We start from the raw sequence: 23,908 nt of genomic DNA, 5'->3' as shown, positions 1-23,908 counted from the left end.
AGTCTGTGACACAAAAATAGCAACACCTTAGAGATATTAGCACCTTAAATCTCCTAGGCCAGCGTTTCAACGCATCCGCTCCCTTGAAGCCTTGGTGGCCGACCTGGAGAAGCGCAGGCAGCCAGAGGAGGACCGTGGGGAGACTTCTGGGGACAATCAGGCTTCGTCCCAACCTCAGGCGTGCAGCTCCTCGGCTGCCCGGGTGGGAAGTTTCGGGACTGGAGGACGTCATCCTGGAGAGGAGGGAAACAATCCCCTAGGGGGGATCCCTTCTCCAGGGGATGGGCCCGTATCCGAGCACACTCGGGATACTCCTCGGCGGGAGGGGGGTCGGGGGCTTCTTGTAGTGGGGGATTCAATTATTAGAAACATAGAGAGGGGGGTTTGCGACGGATGTGAGGACCGCATGGTGACTTGCCTGCCTGGTGCAAAGGTTGCGGACATCACTTCTCGTCTAGACAAGCTAGTAGACAGTGCTGGGGGAGAGGTAGCGGCTGTGGTGCATGTCGGCACCAATGACGTGGGCAAGTGTAGCTGGGAGGTCCTGGAGGCCAAATTTAGGCTTTTAGGCAGGAAGCTGAAAGCCAGGACCTCAAAGGTAGCGTTCTCTGAAGTGCTACCTGTTCCACGTGCAGGGCCAGCTAGGCAGGCGGAGATCAGGGGTCTCAATGCGTGGATGAGACGGTGGTGTAGGGAGGAGGGGTTTAGATTCGTTAGGCACTGTGGAACGTTTTGGGACAAGCGGGGCCTGTACAAGAGGGACGGGCTCCATTTGAACCAGAATGGAACCAGACTGCTGGCGCATAACATTAAAAAGGTGGCAGAGCAGCTTTTAAACTGATCCCTGGGGGAAGGCCGACAGGAGCCGAGGGGCATCCGGTTCGGGACTCCTCATCCCTATGGGATGAGGATGGGGAGGTTAGAGAACAACAAGACAAAGGCAGGGTAGGAGAAGAAATTGGGAAAGGTAGGGAGATGGGATGTGATAGACAGTTTGGCACAATGAGAGGATGCGGGGACAAAGGAGCGAATAAGCAGCCCATCCTGGGGCATTCCGTGTATAATTGCTTTTATGCGAATGCCCGAAGTCTACGAGCAAAGGTGGGAGAACTGGAATGTCTGGTGACAAGGGAAAATATTGACATAGTGGGCATAACGGAAACCTGGTGGAATGCGGAGAATCAGTGGGATACCGCAATCCCGGGCTATAAACTCTACAGGAGGGACAGGCAGGGGCGTGTTGGAGGTGGGGTGGCCCTTTATGTTAAGGAAGGGATAGAATCCAGCAAAGTAGAGATTGAAGGTGGGTCCGACTCCACCGTAGAATCTCTGTGGGTTAAATTACCAGGCTTGTGCAGCAATGTAATACTGGGGGCGTGCTATCGTCCTCCAGACCAGAAATCTGATGGGGACCTTGAAATGAGGAAACAGATCAGGGAGGTGACAAGGAAGGACAGGGTTGTAATCATGGGGGACTTCAATTATCCTCATATTGACTGGGTCAATTTGTGTTCTGGTCACGATAAGGAAACCGGATTTCTTGACGTGCTAAATGACTGTGGCTTAGATCAGCTAGTCACAGAGCCCACCAGAGGACAGATGACTCTGGATTTAATTTTGTGCGGTACGCAGGACCTGGTTAGAGATGTAAACGTTACTGAGCCATTGGGGAACAGTGATCATGCTGCGATCCGTTTTGACGTGCACGTTGGGGGAAGAATACCAGGCAAATCTCTAACAAAAACCCTTGACTTCCGACGGGCGGACTTCCCTCAAATGAGGAGGCTGGTTAGAAGGAGGTTGAAAGGGAGGGTAAAAAGAGTCCAGTCTCTCCAGAGTGCATGGAGGCTGCTTAAAACAACAGTAATAGAGGCCCAGCAGAGGTGTATACCGCAAAGAAAGAAGGGTTCCACTAAATCCAGGAGAGTGCCCGCATGGCTAACCAGCCAAGTTAGAGAGGCTGTGAAGGGCAAGGAAGCTTCCTTCCGTAAATGGAAGTCTTGCCCTAATGAAGAGAATAAAAAGGAACATAAACTGTGGCAAAAGAAATGTAAGAAGGTGATAGGGGAGGCCAAGCGAGACTATGAGGAACGCATGGCCAGCAACATTAAGGGGAATAATAAAAGCTTCTTCAAATATGTTAGAAGCAGGAAATCCGCCAGAGAAGCGGTTGGCCCTCTGGATGGTGAGGGAGGGAAAGGGGAGATAAAAGGAGACTTAGAGATGGCAGAGAAATTAAATGAGTTCTTTGCATCTGTCTTCACGGCAGAAGACCTCGGGCAGATACCGCTGCCCGAACGGCCCCTCCTGACCAAGGAGTTAAGTCAGATAGAGGTTAAAAGAGAAGATGTTTCAGACCTCATTGATAAATTAAAGATCAATAAGTCACCGGGCCCTGATGGCATACACCCAAGGGTTATTAAGGAATTGAAGAATGAAGTTGCAGATCTCTTGACTAAGGTATGCAACTTGTCCCTCAAAACGGCCACGGTGCCAGAAGATTGGAGGATAGCAAATGTCACGCCTATTTTTAAAAAGGGAAAGAGGGGGGACCCGGGAAACTATAGGCCGGTCAGCCTAACATCTATACCGGGTAAGATGGTGGAATGCCTCATCAAAGATAGGATCTCAAAACACATAGACGAACAGGCCTTGCTGAGGGAGAGTCAGCATGGCTTCTGTAAGGGTAAGTCTTGCCTCACAAACCTTATAGAATTCTTTGAAAAGGTCAACAGGCATGTGGATGCGGGAGAACCCGTGGACATTATATATCTGGACTTTCAGAAGGCGTTTGACACGGTCCCTCACCAAAGGCTACTGAAAAAACTCCACAGTCAGGGAATTAGAGGACAGGTCCTCTCCTGGATTGAGAACTGGTTGGAGGCCAGGAAGCAGAGAGTGGGTGTCAATGGGCAATTTTCACAATGGAGAGAGGTGAAAAGCGGTGTGCCCCAAGGATCTGTCCTGGGACCAGTGCTTTTCAACCTCTTCATAAATGACCTGGAGACAGGGTTGAGCAGTGAAGTGGCTAAGTTTGCAGATGACACCAAACTTTTCCGAGTGGTAAAGACCAGAAGTGATTGTGAGGAGCTCCAGAAGGATCTCTCCAGACTGGCAGAATGGGCAGCAAAATGGCAGATGCGCTTCAATGTCAGTAAGTGTAAGGTCATGCACATTGGGGCAAAAAATCAAAACTTTAGATATAGGCTGATGGGTTCTGAGCTGTCTGTGACAGATCAGGAGAGAGATCTCGGGGTGGTGGTGGACAGGTCGATGAAAGTGTCGACCCAATGTGCGGCAGCAGTGAAGAAGGCCAATTCTATGCTTGGGATCATTAGGAAGGGTATTGAGAACAAAACGGCTAGTATTATAATGCCGTTCTACAAATCTATGGTAAGGCCACACCTGGAGTATTGTGTCCAGTTCTGGTCGCCGCATCTCAAAAAAGACATAGTGGAAATGGAAAAGGTGCAAAAGAGAGCGACTAAGATGATTACGGGGCTGGGGCACCTTCCTTATGAGGAAAGGCTACGGCGTTTGGGCCTCTTCAGCCTAGAAAAGAGACGCTTGAGGGGGGACATGATTGAGACATACAAAATTATGCAGGGGATGGACAGAGTGGATAGGGAGATGCTCTTTACACTCTCACATAATACCAGAACCAGGGGACATCCACTAAAATTGAGTGTTGGGCGGGTTAGGACAGACAAAAGAAAATATTTCTTTACTCAGCGCGTGGTCGGTCTGTGGAACTCCTTGCCACAGGATGTGGTGCTGGCGTCTAGCCTAGACGCCTTTAAAAGGGGATTGGACGAGTTTCTGGAGGAAAAATCCATTATGGGGTACAAGCCATGATGTGTATGCGCAACCTCCTGATTTTAGGAATGGGTTAAGTCAGAATGCCAGGTGTAGGGGAGAGCACCAGGATGAGGTCTCTTGTTATCTGGTGTGCTCCCTGGGGCATTTGGTGGGCCGCTGTGAGATACAGGAAGCTGGACTAGATGGGCTTATGGCCTGATCCAGTGGGGCTGTTCTTATGTTCTTAAACTGTGGGTCGTGACACAATTTTTGGTGGGGCACATAATGCCACCTGCTGACCTGCCAAAACTTCTGGGTTGCCCAACTTTTACTTTTTTAATGTGCATGGCAGTCTTTGATGTGCTCCATGCCTTGTTCTCAATGACAACATGGTTGTCAGTAAGAACACAATGAGTCCAAAATCTAACTGAACACTGCATGCAGATGCTCCAGCAGCAGGCTTTGTGCATAAAAAATGCAAAAGCTTGGCAACCTTGAAGTTTTGGCAGTGGTATGATGATATCATGACACTGCCAAAACTACCAGATTGCCAAGCTCTGTGCTGAAGGTGGGTTGCAAAGTTTGAAAACCACTGTCCTAGACTTTAAGACATTTTTATACTGGAGTGTGAAAACACACATACACACAGTTCAATAGTTAGCAAATCTTTATAGTCACAGCCAGCAGGTTTAAATCCCTGTATCCACCACACTAAGTGATCTTTGCACAGATCAATTCAAACAATATTAAAAAAACTCAAAATACTAAGGTCACTCAGGCTGGGTAGGGGAAAGGAGAGAAGCTAAGTTCTCAACAGTCCTGCAGTTTGTGTAATCATTTAGAATTTTAAGGTGGTAGCCTGCCAAGTCCCAGCAGTAGAACTTGCCATTTTTGCACAACGATGCAATTCTATAGCCTAAAAACAAGGTATTTAAGCCCTGTGAATTAGAAAACTTGAATCAAGTACGCTTAACTTTCCCCACCACCTTCAACTGTCCCAATACCACAGGAAGCAGATGTATTTGTAACAGGACATGCTCAGCTCAGATTGAAAATGCCTTAACTCTAAGGAAATATCAGCAATAGAGAATAAATCAGAGGTTGCATCACTCAAACTTGTTACAATAAATGATCCTCAAGGGTATTTTCTTTTAAGACAAAGGCGTAAACTCATTCAAGCTCAGCTGATGATCATACAAAATCAACTGTTTGCAATGGTGTTCATTAGCAAGCAATCCTCATCCTCAGCGTTTATGAGACTGGTGCATGGCATTCTAGGGAAAGTTTGTTGTGTTGGACTTTAAAACTGGACACATTGGGAATTCTGCTTCCCAGCAGAACTTTGTGGGTGAGGGGGAATATAAAGTACAAGTGTTCTGGGTGTCAACTCATACCCACAGTTCTCAATCAAACCCAGGTCCCATACCCACAGTTTTCCGATCCCAACCCCCACCCCTATCATGCTCATGACTCACCTTTCTTAATTTACAAAGAGAAGCTTTTTGGAAAAGGAAGCACACAGCTAAAAGATAGACTTGTAGCTACTAAAGTAGAAGCACCCAAATTTGTGGCCGCTGCATTATAGAAAAACAATCCCCTTTCAGACTGCTTCCTTCCATTCCACCCAGGGTGTCACACAATGTCCCCCAATCATGGAGGACATTACATAACGCCCTGGGTGGAACCCAGTGGTGTAGCTAGGTCATTTAACACCCGGGGCCCATAAATTTTTGTCACCCCATATGACATAATTAATAATTATATTGATTAATTCACATTTTTATATCACTTTTCCTCTAAGCAGCTCAGGGTGGTGTACATGGTTCCTCCCCTTATTTTGTCCTCACAACAACCCTGTGAGGTAGGTGAGACAGGGATAATAATAGTCATGACATGGAATGAATAATAATAATGGCCAGAAAAATAAATGCAGTGAATATTTCCCCATAAGCAATGGATGAAATTTTGCATCAAATGGTATATAGCATGATATTATTATTCCTAAAAGCCACAATTTCCAGAACTTTGCTCACAAGGGTGTCACCCTCCCATGTCTCATTGGCCTGTTTTTAGTTAAGGCAGTGGTTCTCAAACTCTTAACCCACTTTTTAGAATGTCAATCTGTCCAGGACCCACCAGAAGTGATGTCACGGCTGGAAGTGACATCATCAAAGTAAAATTATAAATAATTAAAGAAAAACAGATAAATAAGGGGAAACCAGCCCTGTTTTGCCAAGTGAATTTTCTCTGTCGCATGCCTGCAATAACACAACGCCCCACAAAAAGTCAGTGAGATTTTCAGCCCTCCCCAGTGCCCACCTTACCAGCTCAAGCCTCGGTTTCATTATTTGGGGGGGGGGGGTGCTGCCTTCTAGAGCATTTGTTGAGCTCCACTTTCAACAGATGGGGACCATGCAGCCAGCCTTGCATTCCCCTTTGCCTGACTTGACCAGGAGCCAGGGCACATTTGCTTACTCGCAAGTAAACATGATAATGTGGCTTACTTTCGCTTTCCATAGGGCTCAATACATTCCTCTGCTTGGAGGGAGAGACTTCCTGCTTGGGTGTTTTTTGGGGGCTGCTTTCATTGGATAGGAACCATTCCGGTGTCATTGGATTCCTCTCAGCCTGCCCTTTCCAACGAACCATGGCATGTTCGCCTACTCATGAGTAAACACACGATATAGCTCAGTTTCATTTTCCATAGGGTTCCAGGCATTTTTTGGTCTCTGGTTTTTTGGCCATAACTTTTGATGAAAAGGAGATATTTCAATCTGATTTTTTGCACTACATTCTGCTGGAAATTCCGCATCCAATGATATATAGCATGATGGGGTTACTCATAACCTCCGCGATGTTAGCGATGTTGGAGCATTTACGGTGTCACCACCCCCAACGGTGGTACCTGGGGCGGACCACCCCCCACTAGCTACACTACTGGTGGAACAGAAAGAACCGCTCACCAGGTGGGTGGATCAGAGCAAATGCCAGATCCAGTTCCATGGTTCAACCAACCCTGTACTAGAGAAAACAATGAGAATGCTAAGAGGAAGTGGACTCTTGCATTCTCACTGTCTCCTTTCTCTACTGTCCACTTCCTGCTACCATTTTCGCAGTTGCCTCATCTAGCGTTTGTTTAGCAGCTACCAATCTAGCCTACTACTTCCCAAAAAGTTTTCATTTGCAAAGCATTTACAAAGACGTGATTTGTGAGCACAATGGGGGGATTCAAGTACAGTTTGTTACTATCTACAGTTTCAGGCATCCAAGGCAACAGCAGGAATGTATTCACCACAGATACAGAGGTATGCCTATGTTTTTATTTCAATAAAATATTGGTGCATATGCAAAGATGGAGAGCCTGTGGCCCATTCAAACAGCCCCTTCAAGAGAAAGACAGGCTTACCTGTATCTGTGAAGGACTGGATATCATATGTTAGATCGATGTTCACACTCTCTGCATTCTCTGCTTTCTTAAAAATTATTCCAAGAAACCACATAGACACATAGGCACTCCTGAAGAGAAAGACAGTCCAGGACAACATATTAACTAAGAATTACAGAGGTAAGATGTCAGCATTCTAGTTCTAGAAAAGCAATTCTATTTAATGCAATGTCAGGAGCTGTGTTACTTATGTATAATGCTGGTGTCCACAACAGGACAGACAAGAGCTTTAAATGTATTGGAAGGCAAAGTTTGCAACCCAGTGTCTCTCACAGTACAGTGGGGCCATATCCATAGTTTCACTTATGCGTGAAAACCCGCCCCCCCATGCTCTGCTCCCCTCACCTCTGGGCGTCTTTGGAGCTCAGCAGAGGCCACGTGTATCCGCCCATGGCCTCTGCCAGGCTCAGACTGACTTGAACTAGTAAAAGTGTCAATTCCATTTTTTTTTTTGCAAAATCAGAAGTGACATTTTTATGTTTTTAAAAGGCATTATGGCCCTCATAATGGCTTTTAAAGGCATAACAAGGTCCCTTCTGATTTTGCCTGAAAGACAAGAAGTGACTTTTTTCGCAAGTTCCAGTCAATCTGAGCCTGGCAGAGGCTGCGAGCAGATGCATGTGGCCTCTGCTGAGCTCCGAGGACCTCCAGAGGTGCAGACTAGAAGTGGCCAGGCTACAAGGAAAGAATTCAGGGTGAGGGGGATTGGCAGAGGAGATTTTGTATCTGCACTACTTCCCTTTCCACCTACCAAAGGTGCAAATGACCTCCCATTCTACTTCTGCATTCACAAACAGGCAGTCATGTGCTTAACTCACTCTTCATACTGCTCCCGGGCCCCAGGGAAAGACTGTGGATTTACATGTGCAATAGTAATAAATTCATTTCGCTCCAAGTTTCCAACAAGCACACGGATTTTTGATTCTACTAAGCCAACCCTAACAAAAAACAAAAAGACTCAGTTAATTTTGCACAAGATCAGTCAAGCACTTCTGACAGCTAAGAAATAAAATGACATCATATGGTCTTATGGTATATAGCAGAAACTATACTGGCAAATTCACAAGACTATGCCAACAAATACCAAATGGTTTAAAAAACCAGCAAAACTTTATAAGCCATGTTAAGATAAACTGACAAATTAAAAGATAGTACAGGTAGAGACTCATTATTTCTGAGGGTTCCGTTCCAAGAACTCACATGTATGGCAAAAAACACACTACAGCAAATCAATTAAAAAAAAGTTTCTTTGCTCTGGTGATTTAAAACAGCCTTGCTGACCTTTTGAAATGCACACAGAGGCAATCAGTCTTTCTCCAGGCACTCAGGCTTCACTAGGAGGCAGCAATCCCTCCCTTCACCAGGAGCCCCAGCAAGGGGGAAAGAATGGTGATAATCACTGCCATTTAGCCTTCTTTCAGGTGCTCAGGGGGAAGGGAGGAGGGAAGTCTGCAGAGAGAATGATTGATGGATTGTCAGCCAGCTGCCCTCTCTGGCTTTATTAAATGACTGTTTTCCTTTAATTTAAAGGGTCCTTCTCATCAGCTTTGAGATAGAAAAATCTGTGGGTACTTAGGTTACACATGTAATTACTTGTATGACTCTCTGCAACAGTAAAAAGCAGTTTTTTAAACTTATTTTAAAGGGGTGCATTTTTCCCCTTCTCCAGGGATCAGTACATTCCTTCTCATTTGCAGGTGTCATTCGTGTTGAGTCAAATACCTGTATAAAAAATCTGTGGGTTCAGTTAACCACAGATTGTATCTACGTCTCCCATGTCCTCCCGCAAGTGCCCCCTTTCAAGGCAAGGGAGTTCTGCTCCCCTCACCTTTGGAGGATCTCCTGATTCCATCAGAGGCCATGCGCTGAAAAAGTGGTGTTTTTTCATCTCCTATAGTCATTCTGAGGCCAGCGGAGGCCATGGGTGGACAGATTCGCTCTCTGCTGGGCTCAGAAGACCCTCCAGTGGCAAGGAGATTAGAGATCCCCTCACCTCTGCAGGGTGAAGGGGAGGCATCCCCCATATCCGCAGATTCATGTATCTGTTGGGGGTTCCAGAACAGAACCCCCATGAATATGGGGGGAACACCTGTATTTAGTCAGTCTTTTGCTAAGTATCTGAAATCAGAGGGATGGCCAGGCAAGTTTTCCAGGGGTCGAAAGCAGAGCTTCAATGCCATGCAAAACTTTTTCCTTCTTCATGACAAACAAAGTTAGAGCAAGTCAAGAAAGAGTGAAAGTTGTAGAATTAGTTTGCTTGAGTTACAAATTCAGAATACCTTTACTGGCATGTTTGCTTGAGTTCCATGATGTATGCAGGTTGTAGAAGCCCTTTTTGGCACAGAATTTGGATAACTTGGGTGAAGTATTTTAAGTGTACCGTACACACAGCTTCACTTACAACTTACTTATGAATGGACCAACACACCACATCATTAAATTAAGCAAGTTAACCACACATCTGTGTGGATGCCAATTATTCCATCATTAACAAGCAGTGAACAAGGAAGGAGTACTCTAGACATCTTCCCTCCCAAACACATTTTTAAAAAAATTCTGAAATGTTAATTCCAACTTCAGGATTATATCAGTATTTATAAAGACTTACCATTCCACATGGTGCTTTTCAGTGGAGGAATGGGCAGTTAGTACAATGTAATGCCTGTAAAGAATGTTAATTGTTAAAATGACTCTAATATCAGCACCATAATATAAAATATTCCCACATGCTATCAACTTCCATCTCTGCTTGAACACTTCCTTCATACCCATGACTTCTTTAAAGTCTTTCTTAGCTGCAAAATCAGCAGTTAGCTTTCCTTCCCAAAGAAGTTGCTTTATGAATCTCTTTTTCTTTCTGTCCTCATTGACTGGATTGGAAAGGTTCTAGTGCAGGGGCCACCCTGCCTCTGTACATCAGCTAGCACCAGGTTGCCACTAACTAGTACAAGTTGCAGTGGCAGCCATGCCTGTGAACTTCAGAAACAGGGTTGCAGTTTTTCACAAAGTTTACTGGGCAGGAGGGCAACGTGCAGTATATTTTTTAAATTGATGCTTAGATATATACAGCTAGTGGCAATGGCCTGTACATTAATCTTATGGCCACCCAAATATACTATGTTCATCACTAGAGGCAATCTGAAAAATGACAGAAAAGTAGATTCTCTGTTTAGACACATTAACAGTAAAGATTAGCTAGTTTGGTATTTATTTATTTTTAACAGAAGCACTAAATCTACAGTTTTACATCTTAGATTTTAGGCAAGCTAGCATGCTCTAGTACAGTTCTTTTCAGTTGATAGACAACTGCCATATTTGAAGATTTCTTCTTATGAGGAGCTCATTAAAAGACCACAGGAAAGAAAATAGAGATTGAAGAAAGGAGATAAAATGGTTTTCCTTTTCAACAAAGAGCATAAGATTCTGAAAATTCAAGTAATCTCACATACTTGTACTTTTGGAAAAAATTAGGTTGTTCAAGCAGCTTTGACCAGTCTGATTTTCCTTGGAGAATCTCATCTGTGACCATAAGACCTGTTTTAATATAAAAAAAACCACTATGAGTGCTTCTGGAGATCTTCCAGTTAGAGCAAATTCATTTCTTCCTTGAGCACTTTCAGATTATCAAGTTTGCAGGACTGGAAAGGGACACAGGCATCACAGTGTAACTTGTAGCACCAAGAGAGGAACCAGAAATACAGGCATTCCAAACCAGAGATACACATATAATCAAAAGCGACAGGCACACATGCCTTGGTCTTCACTGTCCTTAACTAGATAGTGTGGGACAGAGAAGAACCACTATTTCTCACTAATTTAACCTAGTCAATTTACATCTTCCTCTTTATGCCAACTAGATAGTAGGAAAGACACCGAACTCTCAATGATCACTGGTCTCCATCTTTCTTCCTGCTTACATCTACAACTGTCATATCATGCATTACTTTAGTATGCTGTGTACTTCTCTACCCCTGACAGGGAAGAATGGGAAAGGCACTGAGAAATACACAGTAAAAATCACATTGGCTGCTGCATTATACTGGATGTTAGTGGGAATATTAAGATGGAGTGCCAGACGTGGCCACCCTGTCTCTTGCCCACATCCAGCTGTTACTTGTATTTGATGCATTGCCTGGCTCTCTGCCAATGTTTAGTTCCATCACTGATTTTACCATTTTGATTGAAAGCCACCTTCAGCTGTCCAGCCGACAGAAAAAGATGAGGTGTTTGTGTTTAAAAACAGTTTTGATACAACACACCTTGCTATTCTGGAGGTGAAACACTTACTTCCTTGTTCCTACCACCTCCTACAAGGCAAGTTCATACATGCGTGTTCATTTAATTACTGTCACATCAGGATATTATTTGCATATCTAAAGCATTTTTAAAGAGGCCTGCCAACCCACAAGTTCACAAAATAAGAATGCATTTGTATGGCACCTTAACAGAACACACTTCAAATGTACAGAACTCATTCAAGTAGTGGCTGACATTCCTGAACGTAAGAAAGCTCAGCAAGTTGCATGTCCTAGTTTGTAGTCATCCCCCACCCCACTGTGTAGTGCCATACTGTCCTCCGTGGAGTTTAGCCAGAAGAGGAAGCAGGAATGCACACAACCGCTCCCCTGCCCAATGTTGGCACCAGGTTGTGGGAACTTGGGCAAATCCATGCACTGGGCTCTCCATGGCAATCCCCATCTCCTGATGGTACACTGGACACCAACACTGTTGCTGTAACTGAGGTTTTACAAGTGGCCTGGACAGGTGGGCCCTCAGCCTGATCTGACCTGGTCTACCAGATGACACCCCTGTTCCACCTTAGCACTGTTGCCTCCTCTTTCTGGAACTTTTAGAAGTGTATGATCCCCAAGATGATGTTCTAGACCACTACTTTACACTCCTACAATCAATGCTGGTGCTGGAAGAGGAGCAGCATTCCAGGACCTGGAGTTTAGAGCTCTGGCTAGGAGGCAAGTAGATGTTGCAACAGTGTCACTGTGCTTTAGGAATGAGCTTTTTTCCTCTTTAAATACTTTGTTTACAAAGTCATTTTCAGTTCATTTAGCTACTTTTATTCTTCCAAACTATTTATTTTAGACAGAGTCCCTTGGGGAGGATTATGAACATACAGAAAAAGTTACAAGTCACTCCAAGTCCATAGTATCCACTGGAATATGAACAGAACAAATTTGTGGGAGCAAGAGGAGAAGCAGCACAGTGGGTGTGGCTGAAGTACTGCTGGTACAGGAGGATGGGTGGAGGCTGGCAGAGGTAGTAGTTGGAGGGAACCCAGTCAGTCTGCAACTCAAGGCAATCATTTTGCCACACCTCAGTAGCAGGCCAGTTGTATGCATGTATAGCAGGCCTGTCCCATACACATTACCTTGATGCAATTCTTAGAACTATCCTGCAAGGCAAAAGTTCCCCATATGGAACCTGAGGTGAGGCTTGCATAAGGCCTCCTATTGAGGGCAGAAACAAGATTCCAACCAAAGAAGCCCTAATTTCCAGCTCACTCTCTTAGCCGCTGTACTACACCATCTCTTATCGTACCATTACTCCGACTAGCGGCTGCCAGGGGTAGAGTGGGTAAGGTAGAGGATAGAGAATGCTGGAAGATCATAAATGGCCCACCTTGTTTGAATTCTTCTAACATTATTGTTCGGGTTGATGTAGACACATTATATGTGGAGTTCTGTTGCGGATAGGCTGGTGTGATGATGGGCATCAAGTGATATCTGTCAGATGGATTTACCTGCAATACTTGAAAAGTTACATTCAACAGAGTGCTAGTGTAGCATGAAGGGGAAGAATGTGAACTGGGACCAGTTCACTCTCAAATCCTACTTCATCTATGAACTGACTTGTTGGCCCTAGGCAAGCCACTAGCCACCTTAATTGCCCAACCCAATTTATAATAGAGTGAATACAGGCTTGACTGACAAAACTGGAAAAAGGTTTGCCAGGACAATGCACACAATATGCTTTGAGCACTTCAGAAGAATGCCCAATAAGTACTATGAAATGTTAAGTACTTAGCACATGGTGAAACAGGAACATCCTCCTATTGCAAGCAACAACATCCCTGAACTCTGTCCCCTCCACTATCTAACCAAGGTCAGGGAACACAGCAAGGGAAGGTTTTGCCTCTACCACAGGCAATGGATGTGGCTGGTTTGTGTTTGCATAAGGATCTCTCCGTTTTGGGTAGGTTTGGCAGGGCTGCCATTGCTATTCTGGGGAAGGAGTGTGGCAACAGGTCTCTCAAGCTGAGCATTGGGCAAGTCTTTTCTTGCTTCCTCCCTCAAGGTAGCAGTTCTTGGACAGAACTGCAAAGACAGACCCACTTCAAAACCGTGCGCTGTACAAACCCTGGGGTCCCAGACTGGCAGATTGAGATTGCTCTCCTCAGGTTGTTTCAGCAAGACTGGATTTGGCCATTCCCTGCAAGAGAAAGACCAATGACAAAATGCTGTAGAAGATATAGAGCTAAGGTAGCCCATGTAGGTGCCATTCTTGTTCCTTCTTCAGATACATGTTGTCTATTAAAGCCTAGAAAGTTGCATGTCTTAGCATTTCGGTCACTAGCTGCAGATGACTGCATTATCACACATGCAGGAAACTAGACTATATGGTTTGGTGGGAATGGTAGTTTTATACCACAAAAACCAGATTCAAATGATACTAATTAAATCACACTGTGAAAGTTAAGACTAAATTATGCATGACTTTAAAGAGGTTTCACCTCCTGAGTTAACAAGATCCCACATTTAATAAACTAAAGGCTCTCCCAATTCAAACATTCTCCTCTATTATAGAAAGGACAGTGGAGGGAGGTCCAGGGAGTGCACAAGACTGAAGTGTGCTCCTGATCGTCTTCCCAAGGGAAGAACAAAAAAAAAATCAAAATCCTTGCCAATGCTACAAGAGATCCTCTTTTCGTGCTAAAATGAGACCCCCAATTTTTGGCCTGAGATTTGTGTTTGGGTGGAACACTCTCTCGTGATAGGAGAGGGCTAGGAAACCTGAGACTGACCAGGGTTAGTTAGGGTTCCTAAGGATGAGAGCCACAGGATCCCAGGATAATGTTGTATAAAACCTCTCCCCCCCATTTTCCAAGGCTTTGAGTCAGCCAATCAAGTTTTAAAGTAGGCACTGTGTTTAATTACCCCATTTTAAACTGTCCATTCCCTTTCTATTATGCTGCCTCAAGCACAAGATGGGCGATAAAATGAAACTGTCAAATACATCCTTTATTTAGCTGTCATGTGAGTTAACTTGATCAACCCTCCATTGTCCTACAAATGTTTATTTTAGGGAGATGCCTATATGGCAATAGAAAGTATACTTCTTATTTGAAAAATTTGTGCATGAAGGCAAAGGCAAAGCATAATAAGTCACTAAGAAGTTTCCAATCAAGATCAGCAGGTTTCTCAATGGACATGCCAGTCCAAACAAACATCTTTACAGAATCAATTCAGACAACAGCAGAACACTACATTTACCACAATCGGCTCCAAGGTTTAAGACAGGAATACTGCATCATGAAATGTATAATTTCATGGTTACTTTACTTGCTAGAAGTAATTTAGTGGTAATATTCTGCAGGCCACAGACCCAATTATGCTGGTTTTATATGATCTATCAATCATAACAGTCCATCAAATACTTACCACTTGGAAAAAATTAGGAAGAATTTGTGAACTAGTGTTGATGCCAAAGCATTTGGATATAATTGGCATGTTCTTGCCACCAGCATGGCCCAGGAAACACCACCAAGAAATCCCAGCACATTGGAATAAATCCCACGTCCTAGGGTAAACATTTGACATTCAGGTTTCTTCCTCTGCATTTAAAGTCCTTTTATTTCACGTTAGCCCCCATTCTCCCTACCTCCTGCCACAAAATACAACTTGAGAACTTATCAGCACCACACATTAGTTCCATTTAAAAAAAAAACTTATTCAGTTTTTTTCTTAATTCTTAGGAGAACCCCAAATACCTATATGAAACTGAACCAGACACTTAGAAAATATCTAAATAAATTTCAAGTACTGTTTAACTTTAAAACTAACATGGTAATTGGCATCCAGGCTTGGATTCAGATACACATTACTTTTCAAATGGCTCCCCCTTGTGGCTCCCATTTTCTTTCTCTCTACAAAGAATTGAGCTGCATTCCACATTACTTTCCTCTGCTCAGTCAGTGAAGGCCAGAAGATATGAATCTCTGTAACATACACATACTCATGCACAAGCATAAGGAAAACTTGAAGGCTCAATGCTGTTGATATGCAAACATCCCTGCAAGGAAAATGGACAAGCAGACAAGATGGCACTTTTGACTGAAGAGCTAGGCCAGGGATGTAGTGTGTGGGTAGTTCTGGCACATCTCCAGGTCTTCCATAAGAAAAAAGTAATTCGGAAGAACTGTGCATCTTCAGATAATTTCTATCCACCATGCAACTACTTTCATTCTCACAATAAGACACTATGGCACAATACCAAATCAGTCATATTTCACCAAACATGCTATTCTTAAGATCATGCCTGCACCCATAATTATACTCCTGAGTTATTCACACAGCCCTAGCAATACTAATGTCAGACAATAGTCATCCTCCCTCCTTGCAACTGCTGCCACTGCTCCAAAGTGAAGAATAAACCTCGGTTTTGGTCAGGAATCTCATTGGTAACCCTGAAGTCAAGACCCTTCAAATCATCCCCTATATACTCCATTTATTAAACTAAAAAGAACCTAAGAATTACTTGGTTACATCAAATCAAGGTCCATCTAATTCAGCACTGTTTCCAATACTGACCAGACAAAAGCTTCCAAGTGCTCACAGGCAGGGTACAGAGATGCTGACCTTCCTTACCTGCTTTATGTCCCCAGTATCAAGTTTAAAGGTGCGCTGACTCTGTCCTCCAAGGTCCAATTAGTTACTTGTTCCAAAAGCAGTTAATAGTCCTATTCTCTGAACGTATCTGCTGTGTTATAAAAGCATTATCCTGCCATGTTCTTGGCTGTTATCAAGATATTTTTATTAAACTACTATCTACAGGGACAGCTTACATTGCTACAAGTGAGGCAAGGGGGGAGTCTAGAAAATTTTAGAGCTATTGATATTTTGTAGAAGCCAAGTTGAAGAAGAAATCTACTTCTTGATAATTGCAAAAAGCTTGGTGCCCGCTGAAGTTTAAGGTGGGAACAACTACTGTGCATTTGGTTTGGTTTTGCATCCCCATCCCTACAAAAGGATCAAACTATGACTCTGAACGACGGGGAGATGGGAGTGAGAAAAGGACATGCTACATACAGACATGCTGCATACAGATGCTCCACTACCTGGCCACAAGATCCCAGATTTGGTTTTGAGCACTTTGCATGAATAATGCTTATACTTTCAGGCATTTCTCTTCAGCCATTAGACACACTTGTTTAGAAAAAGACAGATCCCTAGAATTAGAAGCATAATCGCCATTATGCAGTCTAAGGCAACATGCATATGTGACAAGCTCACTTGGTTCAGCCTAAAGAGTCATTTCAAGGACTATTAAGCTTAGAGGCCTATACCACAAAATTTGATGTATTAAGTACTTACGTTTTGCCCACAGTTTAATTGCTCTGAGCGTCAGCCTGAAGTTCTCCTTGTTTGGTACTAAATGAAGTATTTCATCAGTGACTCTGCAACCTGCCAGCAAATGTTAAGCCTTCACATTAAACAGCTAAAGGCACCAGCCTATCAAGTGGCAGCAAGCTTTACACACAGACAGACATGGTGCAGAATGAGGCTCTCATTTTGTATGAGGAACTCATCCTGCACAGCATGGTTTGGACAGACAATCAAGAAGAAATACTAGACCTATCTGGACTACACTGTGCCAAATTAGCCATCCAATCAATTCCATGTGCTCAATAGATACATTTCTACATGGCAAGCTACTTTTGAAATTGCAGAAGTTTCAGAAGCAGATTGATATGTGATTCAAAGACCAGGACTGTGACAACCCAGGTTGAGATCTCCAGTCAGTTTCACATGATGATCATAGGTCAGTCACCTTCTCTTAGTCTGATCTACCTCACAGGTCATGCTTAGGATTGCAGTACACAGGATTGTTTCAAAGATAAAATGCTGATGGGGAGGGAGAGGAAGAACTATGTATGCTTCTATAAGCTGCCTAGAAAGAGCTCAAGATAAAAGTGTAATTTGGCATACAGGCCTCCAACTTCCAATTTCTTAAAAAGTCATCAAATATATCTAAAGGTGTTTGGATCTGGCACACTTATTCTTCAGACAATTGATACAAGACAGATAAGTGAAAGGTATAAAAAAACTGATTAATAATGGTGTTTGAAAACAGTGGTATTTTACTCAGAAGTAAGCCCATAGTGGTAAGAGGGTTGAGTGAACAGGAGGGCTTTCCCAGCATGCTGTTTTCATGCACTACATCTCTGCCCGCCGTGCTGAGCCTCTTGCCACTGTTTGGAGGCTCACGTTGCAATCTCCCTATCAGCCAGCCTGCAACACCTTGGCAAGTGCCTCATGATGCCGCAGGGGACCACTGCTGTAAGATATTATCCCCATTTAGCAGGTGGGGAAGACCAAGGCCGAGAAGGAGTGGACTGCCTAAGGTCGCCTATTGCATTCAAGGCAGAGGCAAGACCCAAAATTAAGGAAGTCCCAATTCACGGCACAATCTTAAGCACTATGCTTAAGTGGAAATGCTACATTTAGACTAGTCTCTCTGAACTACCTCTATACAAACAAAAAGCAAAGCCTTGTATGACCAAGAACTATTTTAAGCATTAATAAATGTGCATTCAACAGCACACATCTCTAGGTACCAATTATTTAAATAGCAAGACACTTGATCTTAGGCCAATCACCTCCTCTTGGTTTAATCTACCTAACAGCTTAGTTCAAAGATAAAATGCTGATGGGGACATCACACTTAGGCCTTGGAGAAATAAAAGGTTACCATTTAAGCTCCGAATACATCTTATATCGAGACTCCTCAGGCACGAATCATCCCGAAGATCAAGGTTATCAGAAATAGTCTGTAGTGCTAGTCGTGCAAACACAACATCGATCTAAAGAGGTAAGAAATGACATTATCTCAACAGTGACCTTTTCTAACAGCTTACCAAACATCAGGCAAGCCTAGGTAACCTGATCTAGGTTAGAAGAAATGCCTTTGGAAACCCCACAGACATACCACAGTACTATTTCCTGTGCATCTCTTAGGGCCTAATCCTATCCAACTTTCTAGTACCAAGGTAGCCATGCCAACAGGGCATGCACTACATCCTGTAGTGGGGGGAATCAATCATGGAGGCCTCTTCAAGGTTTTCTTATCACAGTGCTGCTCTTTGGCTCCAACAGTGCTGGAAAGTGGGATAGGAATGGGCTCTCAGTTATGACCTATCTTGCACATATGAATGCTCCACACAGGAATGCGTACCACCAACATGAGCACTTGCTATTCACATTCATAAGAATATTTGTCCCACCCAGTTGTGCTAATATATGAATGCAACAGTCCCCCGGCCAACACACACACCAGCAACTGGTATCCAGTGGATCCTGCTTCTAAACATGAAGGCTCCATATAAGCACCATGACCAACAGACAGACGGTCATGATTTTGTCTAATTCCCGTCTAAAACCCTTTAATGCCATCAGACCTTGTGGCTATGAGATCCACAAGTTACACACTGTTTTTAACAAAGATATTATCTTTTTACCTCAATACCATCGAATTCAAATTTGATTACTGGGACATAAGCATCTTCTACTGCCTGCAGAAAGGATGGAAAAAGGTTTATTTTACAGAAATAACCCAATCTTCTTATCTGCTGAGCTACTTAGCTGTGCCATTGGCCACTGCACTTGGTCCCTGCACATGCAACAGATTTCCTCAAAGTGCACATGAGTGTTCTAAAAAGCACTTCTGGTAACCAAGAAACTCAGGCCAACACCTTGGAGAGCTGCAGCCTTGGCATAAGATTAGAGCAGTGTTTCTCAATGTTCTTCCTCCACCGCACCACTTTACATGGTCTACCTATTCAAAGTACCACCAGAAGTAACTGGCAATGACATAACTGCCAGTTACATCTGAGTTGGGAGGCCAGGTGCGACACAACAAACAGCAGCAAGAGGCTCAAGAGGGAAGGCTTTTTAGAGCGCAGAAAAGCATGCTTTGGAGCCTCCTACCACTGTTTGTTGTGTGGCATTCCTGGTCTCACTGCCGGGCAGAAGGTGTCCAGGGGTCCAGCAAGTACCACCAGATCCCACCTCAAGTACTACTGGTGGTACCCATACTACTGGTTGAAAACACTGGGTTGGAGTAATACAGTTGCATACATACAAACAGATCCAAGTGACACAAGAGACTTACTCTCAAGTTTCTGATACCATCTTGGAGCTTTAGTTTTTCAAAGAATGACTGGAAGAAGTCTGATCTTTCCACATGTCTAGGGGCAACGCAAAGAGCATCTATATCAGCACCTACAGAGAAAAGAGTCATCACAAGAATTGGTAGCAGTTAGTCACTCAAGACCAGCCAATTCACGAGTGAGGACTTATTACCATACCTTTTGTGTGAACTCCAAGCCGATAGGAACCAAATGTGAATATTTTACCAAGAGAGCTTGCCAAGAGTGAAGATGGGAGGTTCTGTTAAAGAAGAGTTGCAAATATTTTAACACAGAAGTCCGCTAATACAATGCATGATGAGAAATGCAGTTTGATTTGCATGATGAGCAAATGCAGAATGATGAGAAAGCAGTTCATCAGCACTGGTTCTTGGCAAAAGCAGTCTACTTCTCAGAAGGATGTGGTTGTATCAAGTGTGCTTGCACACCAAAAGTTCCAAATTTCTCAGATCTGCATAGATGCTACACAACAGCCAAACTCCTGTATCATAAAGCATCAATATTTATGCACCTGCTAAGATTTAAGGGGACACATAGATGGAGTCAACATCCATGCTCTGAGGACTATTTCTATCAGCAGTCATTCTACCTAGCTGCTCCCAAGGAAGATGCAAGACTGATACCTCCCTGCCATTGGCGTGGCTGGATTCTTCCTTCTAAAACTGTCTCTTATATGGCCGTAGTATCCAAATGTACTTATTTTTTCTACTTCCATCCCCTTTTGTCCCTTTGTTTAAATGAATTCTATCAAGGGAAATTATATAATATTAAATTATATGGGTAACTCCTTAACAAAGCCACATATAGAAACTCCCCTACTTAAGAACATCCGACTTAAGAACTTTCAAGATACAAACATATGTTCATAGATAGCATTAATACCCATCTCCAGCTTTCCTGAATATTCCCCATATTATTCCAGCCAGTCCCACCCCATTAGTCTGCTTTTCTAGGTAAGACCATATACAGTACTCCACTGTAAATATATATTTTCCATATTTCACAATATGCTCACTAATAATAATATTGGACTTAAGAATGACAACTTATAAGCAGACACCTGGAACCTAACCTTAAGCAGGAGAGCTTCTGTACTACAAGTAAACTCAAGCGACAAATATGTATCAAGAACCAACATCTTGAAAGTGGTTGTATGTGAATTGGTTTCTGTACATTAGCAGAGAAACAGTATATAAATATAAAAACAAAATAGAAATACTGTACTACACTGGCCCTTTTCTCTCTTTAATTAGGATTTGGAACAACCAGTGTGCAACTTTAATTGCAATTACAAAAGCCAAAGTTTCTGATTGGCAAAAGCATCAGTGCTTAAATTTATGGCAACTTCTATTTTACATGCATTTACAGAATCAAATTAAGGCCCCTGAAGGAGGCTATTTTTGGGGACGACAACTTTTGGGTAAGTATGACTATCAAGCACCACCAGAGATTGCAGCTGTCAAAGAAACTGCTAAGGTTTTGAAAAGTCATTTCAATCATCATCAAAGTGAGGGATGGGGGAGAATAATAGGGCTCCATTAGCACAGGAAAAAATTTATCCCCTGCCTTGGTGACATCAAGAGTTGATTACTGCAATATGCTCTACGTGGGGCTGCTCTTGAAGACTGTCTGGTCCAGAGAGTCTGGACAATGCAATTAATGCAGACTGTGGTGGCGGCATGTGGGTCACAGGGGCTCAGTTCTGCCTGACCACAGCTCCTGTGGCTACACTGACTGAACACTTGTTTCTAGGCAATTCAAACTGCCGTTAAAGCCCTTTATAGCTTGGGTCCAAGGGATCTCCACCTACCATATAAAGTGGCTTGCCCTTGAAGTTCATATGGGGAGGGATTATCCGACATATGCTGCCTATGATTGAAACAAATGGGTGGCAACAAGCAGTAGGGCAGCATTACAATTATGAGCTCCTTCTATTGAATTGAGGTCTGTGCCCTCCGTGAGGGTTTTCCAGCAAGGTTTGAAATCTTTCCTTTTTAGAGGTGCGTGCATGGGGGGGTTTATACTACTATTTGACTGTTTCCATAAGCACTGTTCTTTGAATTTTATGCTGCTTTTAAATCTTATTTTATTGCACTAATAATGTCTTATTAAATATATTATTTAATAAATATCTTATTAAATATATAAATATATATTAACTATATTAAATATTGTTAAGACACCTTGGCCACCCCATTGCAGGGGGCTAGGAAGAATAAAAATTGTTCAAATAAATACATATCTACCCTTCTGCCATAGTGGAAGATAACTGCCTCATGACAACAGCCAAGCCCACTGTGTTAATGTAAATTATCTTTTAAAGTACAGAAACTGCTAGAATCTAGCAGTAAATAGAATTCTGTACAAAGCAACACAAGCAGGACTGTGTTTCCTAAGGAGAGTGGAACTTTGGCAAGCTTCTTACCTTACTTTCACCAACTTCTGTAATCCACTCTTTGACCAAATTATTTAGTTTACCAAGAACAAGAAACCTAAAATAGAGAAATTTTAAAAATCATCAATACGTGTTTTTAAAGTGGTGCTAACACACAAACTGTGGTTTAAGATGTTTGCTCCATAACCTCTGATTTTAATATCACTATCACTATTTTTAACATTTTATTTTAAAAATATTTCACTTACACAGGAGTGCACTAAGCAACTTTTTTCAACAGGTGTCTGTACTATACCAACAGATGTCTGAATAGCACCAACTTCACATTACATACATTCTCTGCAGATTGTCTAGAGCAGTGCTTCTCAAAGTGTGGTTTACAGACCAGTTGCCAGTCGGCATGTCTCCTGGAGTTTCCTTCTTCCAGCTTCTCGAGTCTCCCGAGACTTGCCAAGCAACTTAGGAAGCACAAAAAGCCTCGCAAGAGGCTCTAAGAAGTCAGAAGGAGGAAACCGGAAGCCTACTTGCCATGGACCAGCACTTGCCTTTCCTGCTTCTTTCTTCCAGCTTCTCAGTGCCTCTATACAGGGCTTAGGAGAGGGAGTAAAGGGGGTCATTTGTACCCAGGCCCAGCGTCAAAAGAGGGTCCCAGCAGCCAAAGGAGGGGGCCCCAGAAAGTTTCTGGGACCTTACATTTTCCTATCTACTCAGACTTGTTGCCCGCACAGGATGCTAGCAACACTACCACAATTGGGGATGCTGGGGACACTACTGATGCCACATGTGTTGGTAGACCTGGGCTTCAAAGACTTTTCCAGCTGTCTCTACCCTCCCTGCCCCTATTCTGCTTGCCTGTCACCACCCTCCCCTGCTCTGTATCACCCCTCCCCCTTTACAAAGTGGCCCAGAAGAAACTTTGTACCACCCCCCCCCCTAAAATTTCTCTCAGAGGCCCTGCCTCTATATGTATATACACACAGGGGAAAAAAATCACCAGTCCACAGTAGCAGACCATTTGAGAACACTGGTCTAGAGAACAGAAACCATCCATGTACATTACTTGTGCATCCTTTCCATAAGTCAAGAAAACTCAATTTACAAAGAAGAATGTTCAGTGTCACAGGATAGATGTGGGGTTACTGTCTTACTAGTCTTCTATAGAATATGTAAAGGAGACCCATGAGGGTCCTAAAAAAGAATTCAAAATTGTAATTCTCTGAAAGGATTGCAGTGGAAGCAAACTAAGGGCAGAAACTTTAAGCATAATCCTTTGTTTGGGCATTTGTTTCTCTGTGCTGTGCCCACCTCTTTTTTCTTAATTCTACAGTGTAATCATGAGATGCATGCATGGGTATTGAACACACATGTGTTTTTACTACTAAAAGACCCAATGTCTGATTCCTATGAAGAAGGTTGCCACCCCTGATCAAAATGGTTCTTCCACTTTGGGCTAGCTATACTAGTCAAACTCATTGTTACCTGTGATTTAGCTCCTCCTCACTTTCGAATACACCAAAAGGCTTCATGGCTTCAATCAGCTTCTGGGTGTAGCGGTAATCGGTGTCACGTGGAAGAGCCAAACTAAGTGGAGAAGTAACTCCATAGTGCCTTTGCGGCTGATTCTCCAACAAATTTCTGTACCAGGAAGTTGAATTAAATATGGATTAGGATGAGAGATCCCCTCCCCCATTCTACTGCACATAAGCAGAACTACCTTCCTGCTTTATAAACAGACATATACTATTAATAGAGTCAATTAACATATCCATCCAAAATAATATTCCTAGGAAAAGTTAACTCACAAAGCAGTTTTATACTGTAATGAAACCTA

At 43.2% G+C, this 23,908-nt stretch overlaps 1 protein-coding gene across 1 annotated transcript in view; it reads right to left on the bottom strand.

The window, feature by feature from the left end:
• The window catches only part of PAPOLG (poly(A) polymerase gamma), a 29,410-nt gene extending 5,792 nt beyond the window's left edge, over positions 1 to 23,618 (bottom strand). Inside the window, exons 1-14 of the mRNA XM_066611930.1 lie at positions 23,557 to 23,618; positions 22,108 to 22,174; positions 19,842 to 19,923; positions 19,646 to 19,755; positions 18,993 to 19,046; positions 18,227 to 18,338; positions 16,849 to 16,938; positions 14,917 to 15,055; positions 13,615 to 13,687; positions 12,878 to 12,998; positions 10,693 to 10,777; positions 9,852 to 9,905; positions 8,062 to 8,181; positions 7,205 to 7,314 (exon numbers count right to left, since the gene is read on the bottom strand). Of these exons, the coding sequence (XP_066468027.1) occupies positions 7,205 to 7,314; positions 8,062 to 8,181; positions 9,852 to 9,905; positions 10,693 to 10,777; positions 12,878 to 12,998; positions 13,615 to 13,687; positions 14,917 to 15,055; positions 16,849 to 16,938; positions 18,227 to 18,338; positions 18,993 to 19,046; positions 19,646 to 19,755; positions 19,842 to 19,923; positions 22,108 to 22,174; positions 23,557 to 23,603 (1,264 nt within the window). The 5' untranslated portion in view covers positions 23,604 to 23,618. The remainder of the gene's footprint in view (positions 1 to 7,204; positions 7,315 to 8,061; positions 8,182 to 9,851; positions 9,906 to 10,692; positions 10,778 to 12,877; positions 12,999 to 13,614; positions 13,688 to 14,916; positions 15,056 to 16,848; positions 16,939 to 18,226; positions 18,339 to 18,992; positions 19,047 to 19,645; positions 19,756 to 19,841; positions 19,924 to 22,107; positions 22,175 to 23,556) is intronic.
• Between the last annotated feature and the right edge of the window lie 290 nt (positions 23,619 to 23,908).

The sequence above is a fragment of the Tiliqua scincoides genome, chromosome 1 (genome assembly GCF_035046505.1).
Source record: "Tiliqua scincoides isolate rTilSci1 chromosome 1, rTilSci1.hap2, whole genome shotgun sequence".
In the NCBI taxonomy this organism is placed as follows: Eukaryota; Metazoa; Chordata; class Lepidosauria; order Squamata; family Scincidae; genus Tiliqua; species Tiliqua scincoides.
Note: the sequence above shows the minus strand (reverse complement) of the source record. Positions and strands in the feature narration are given on the sequence as shown.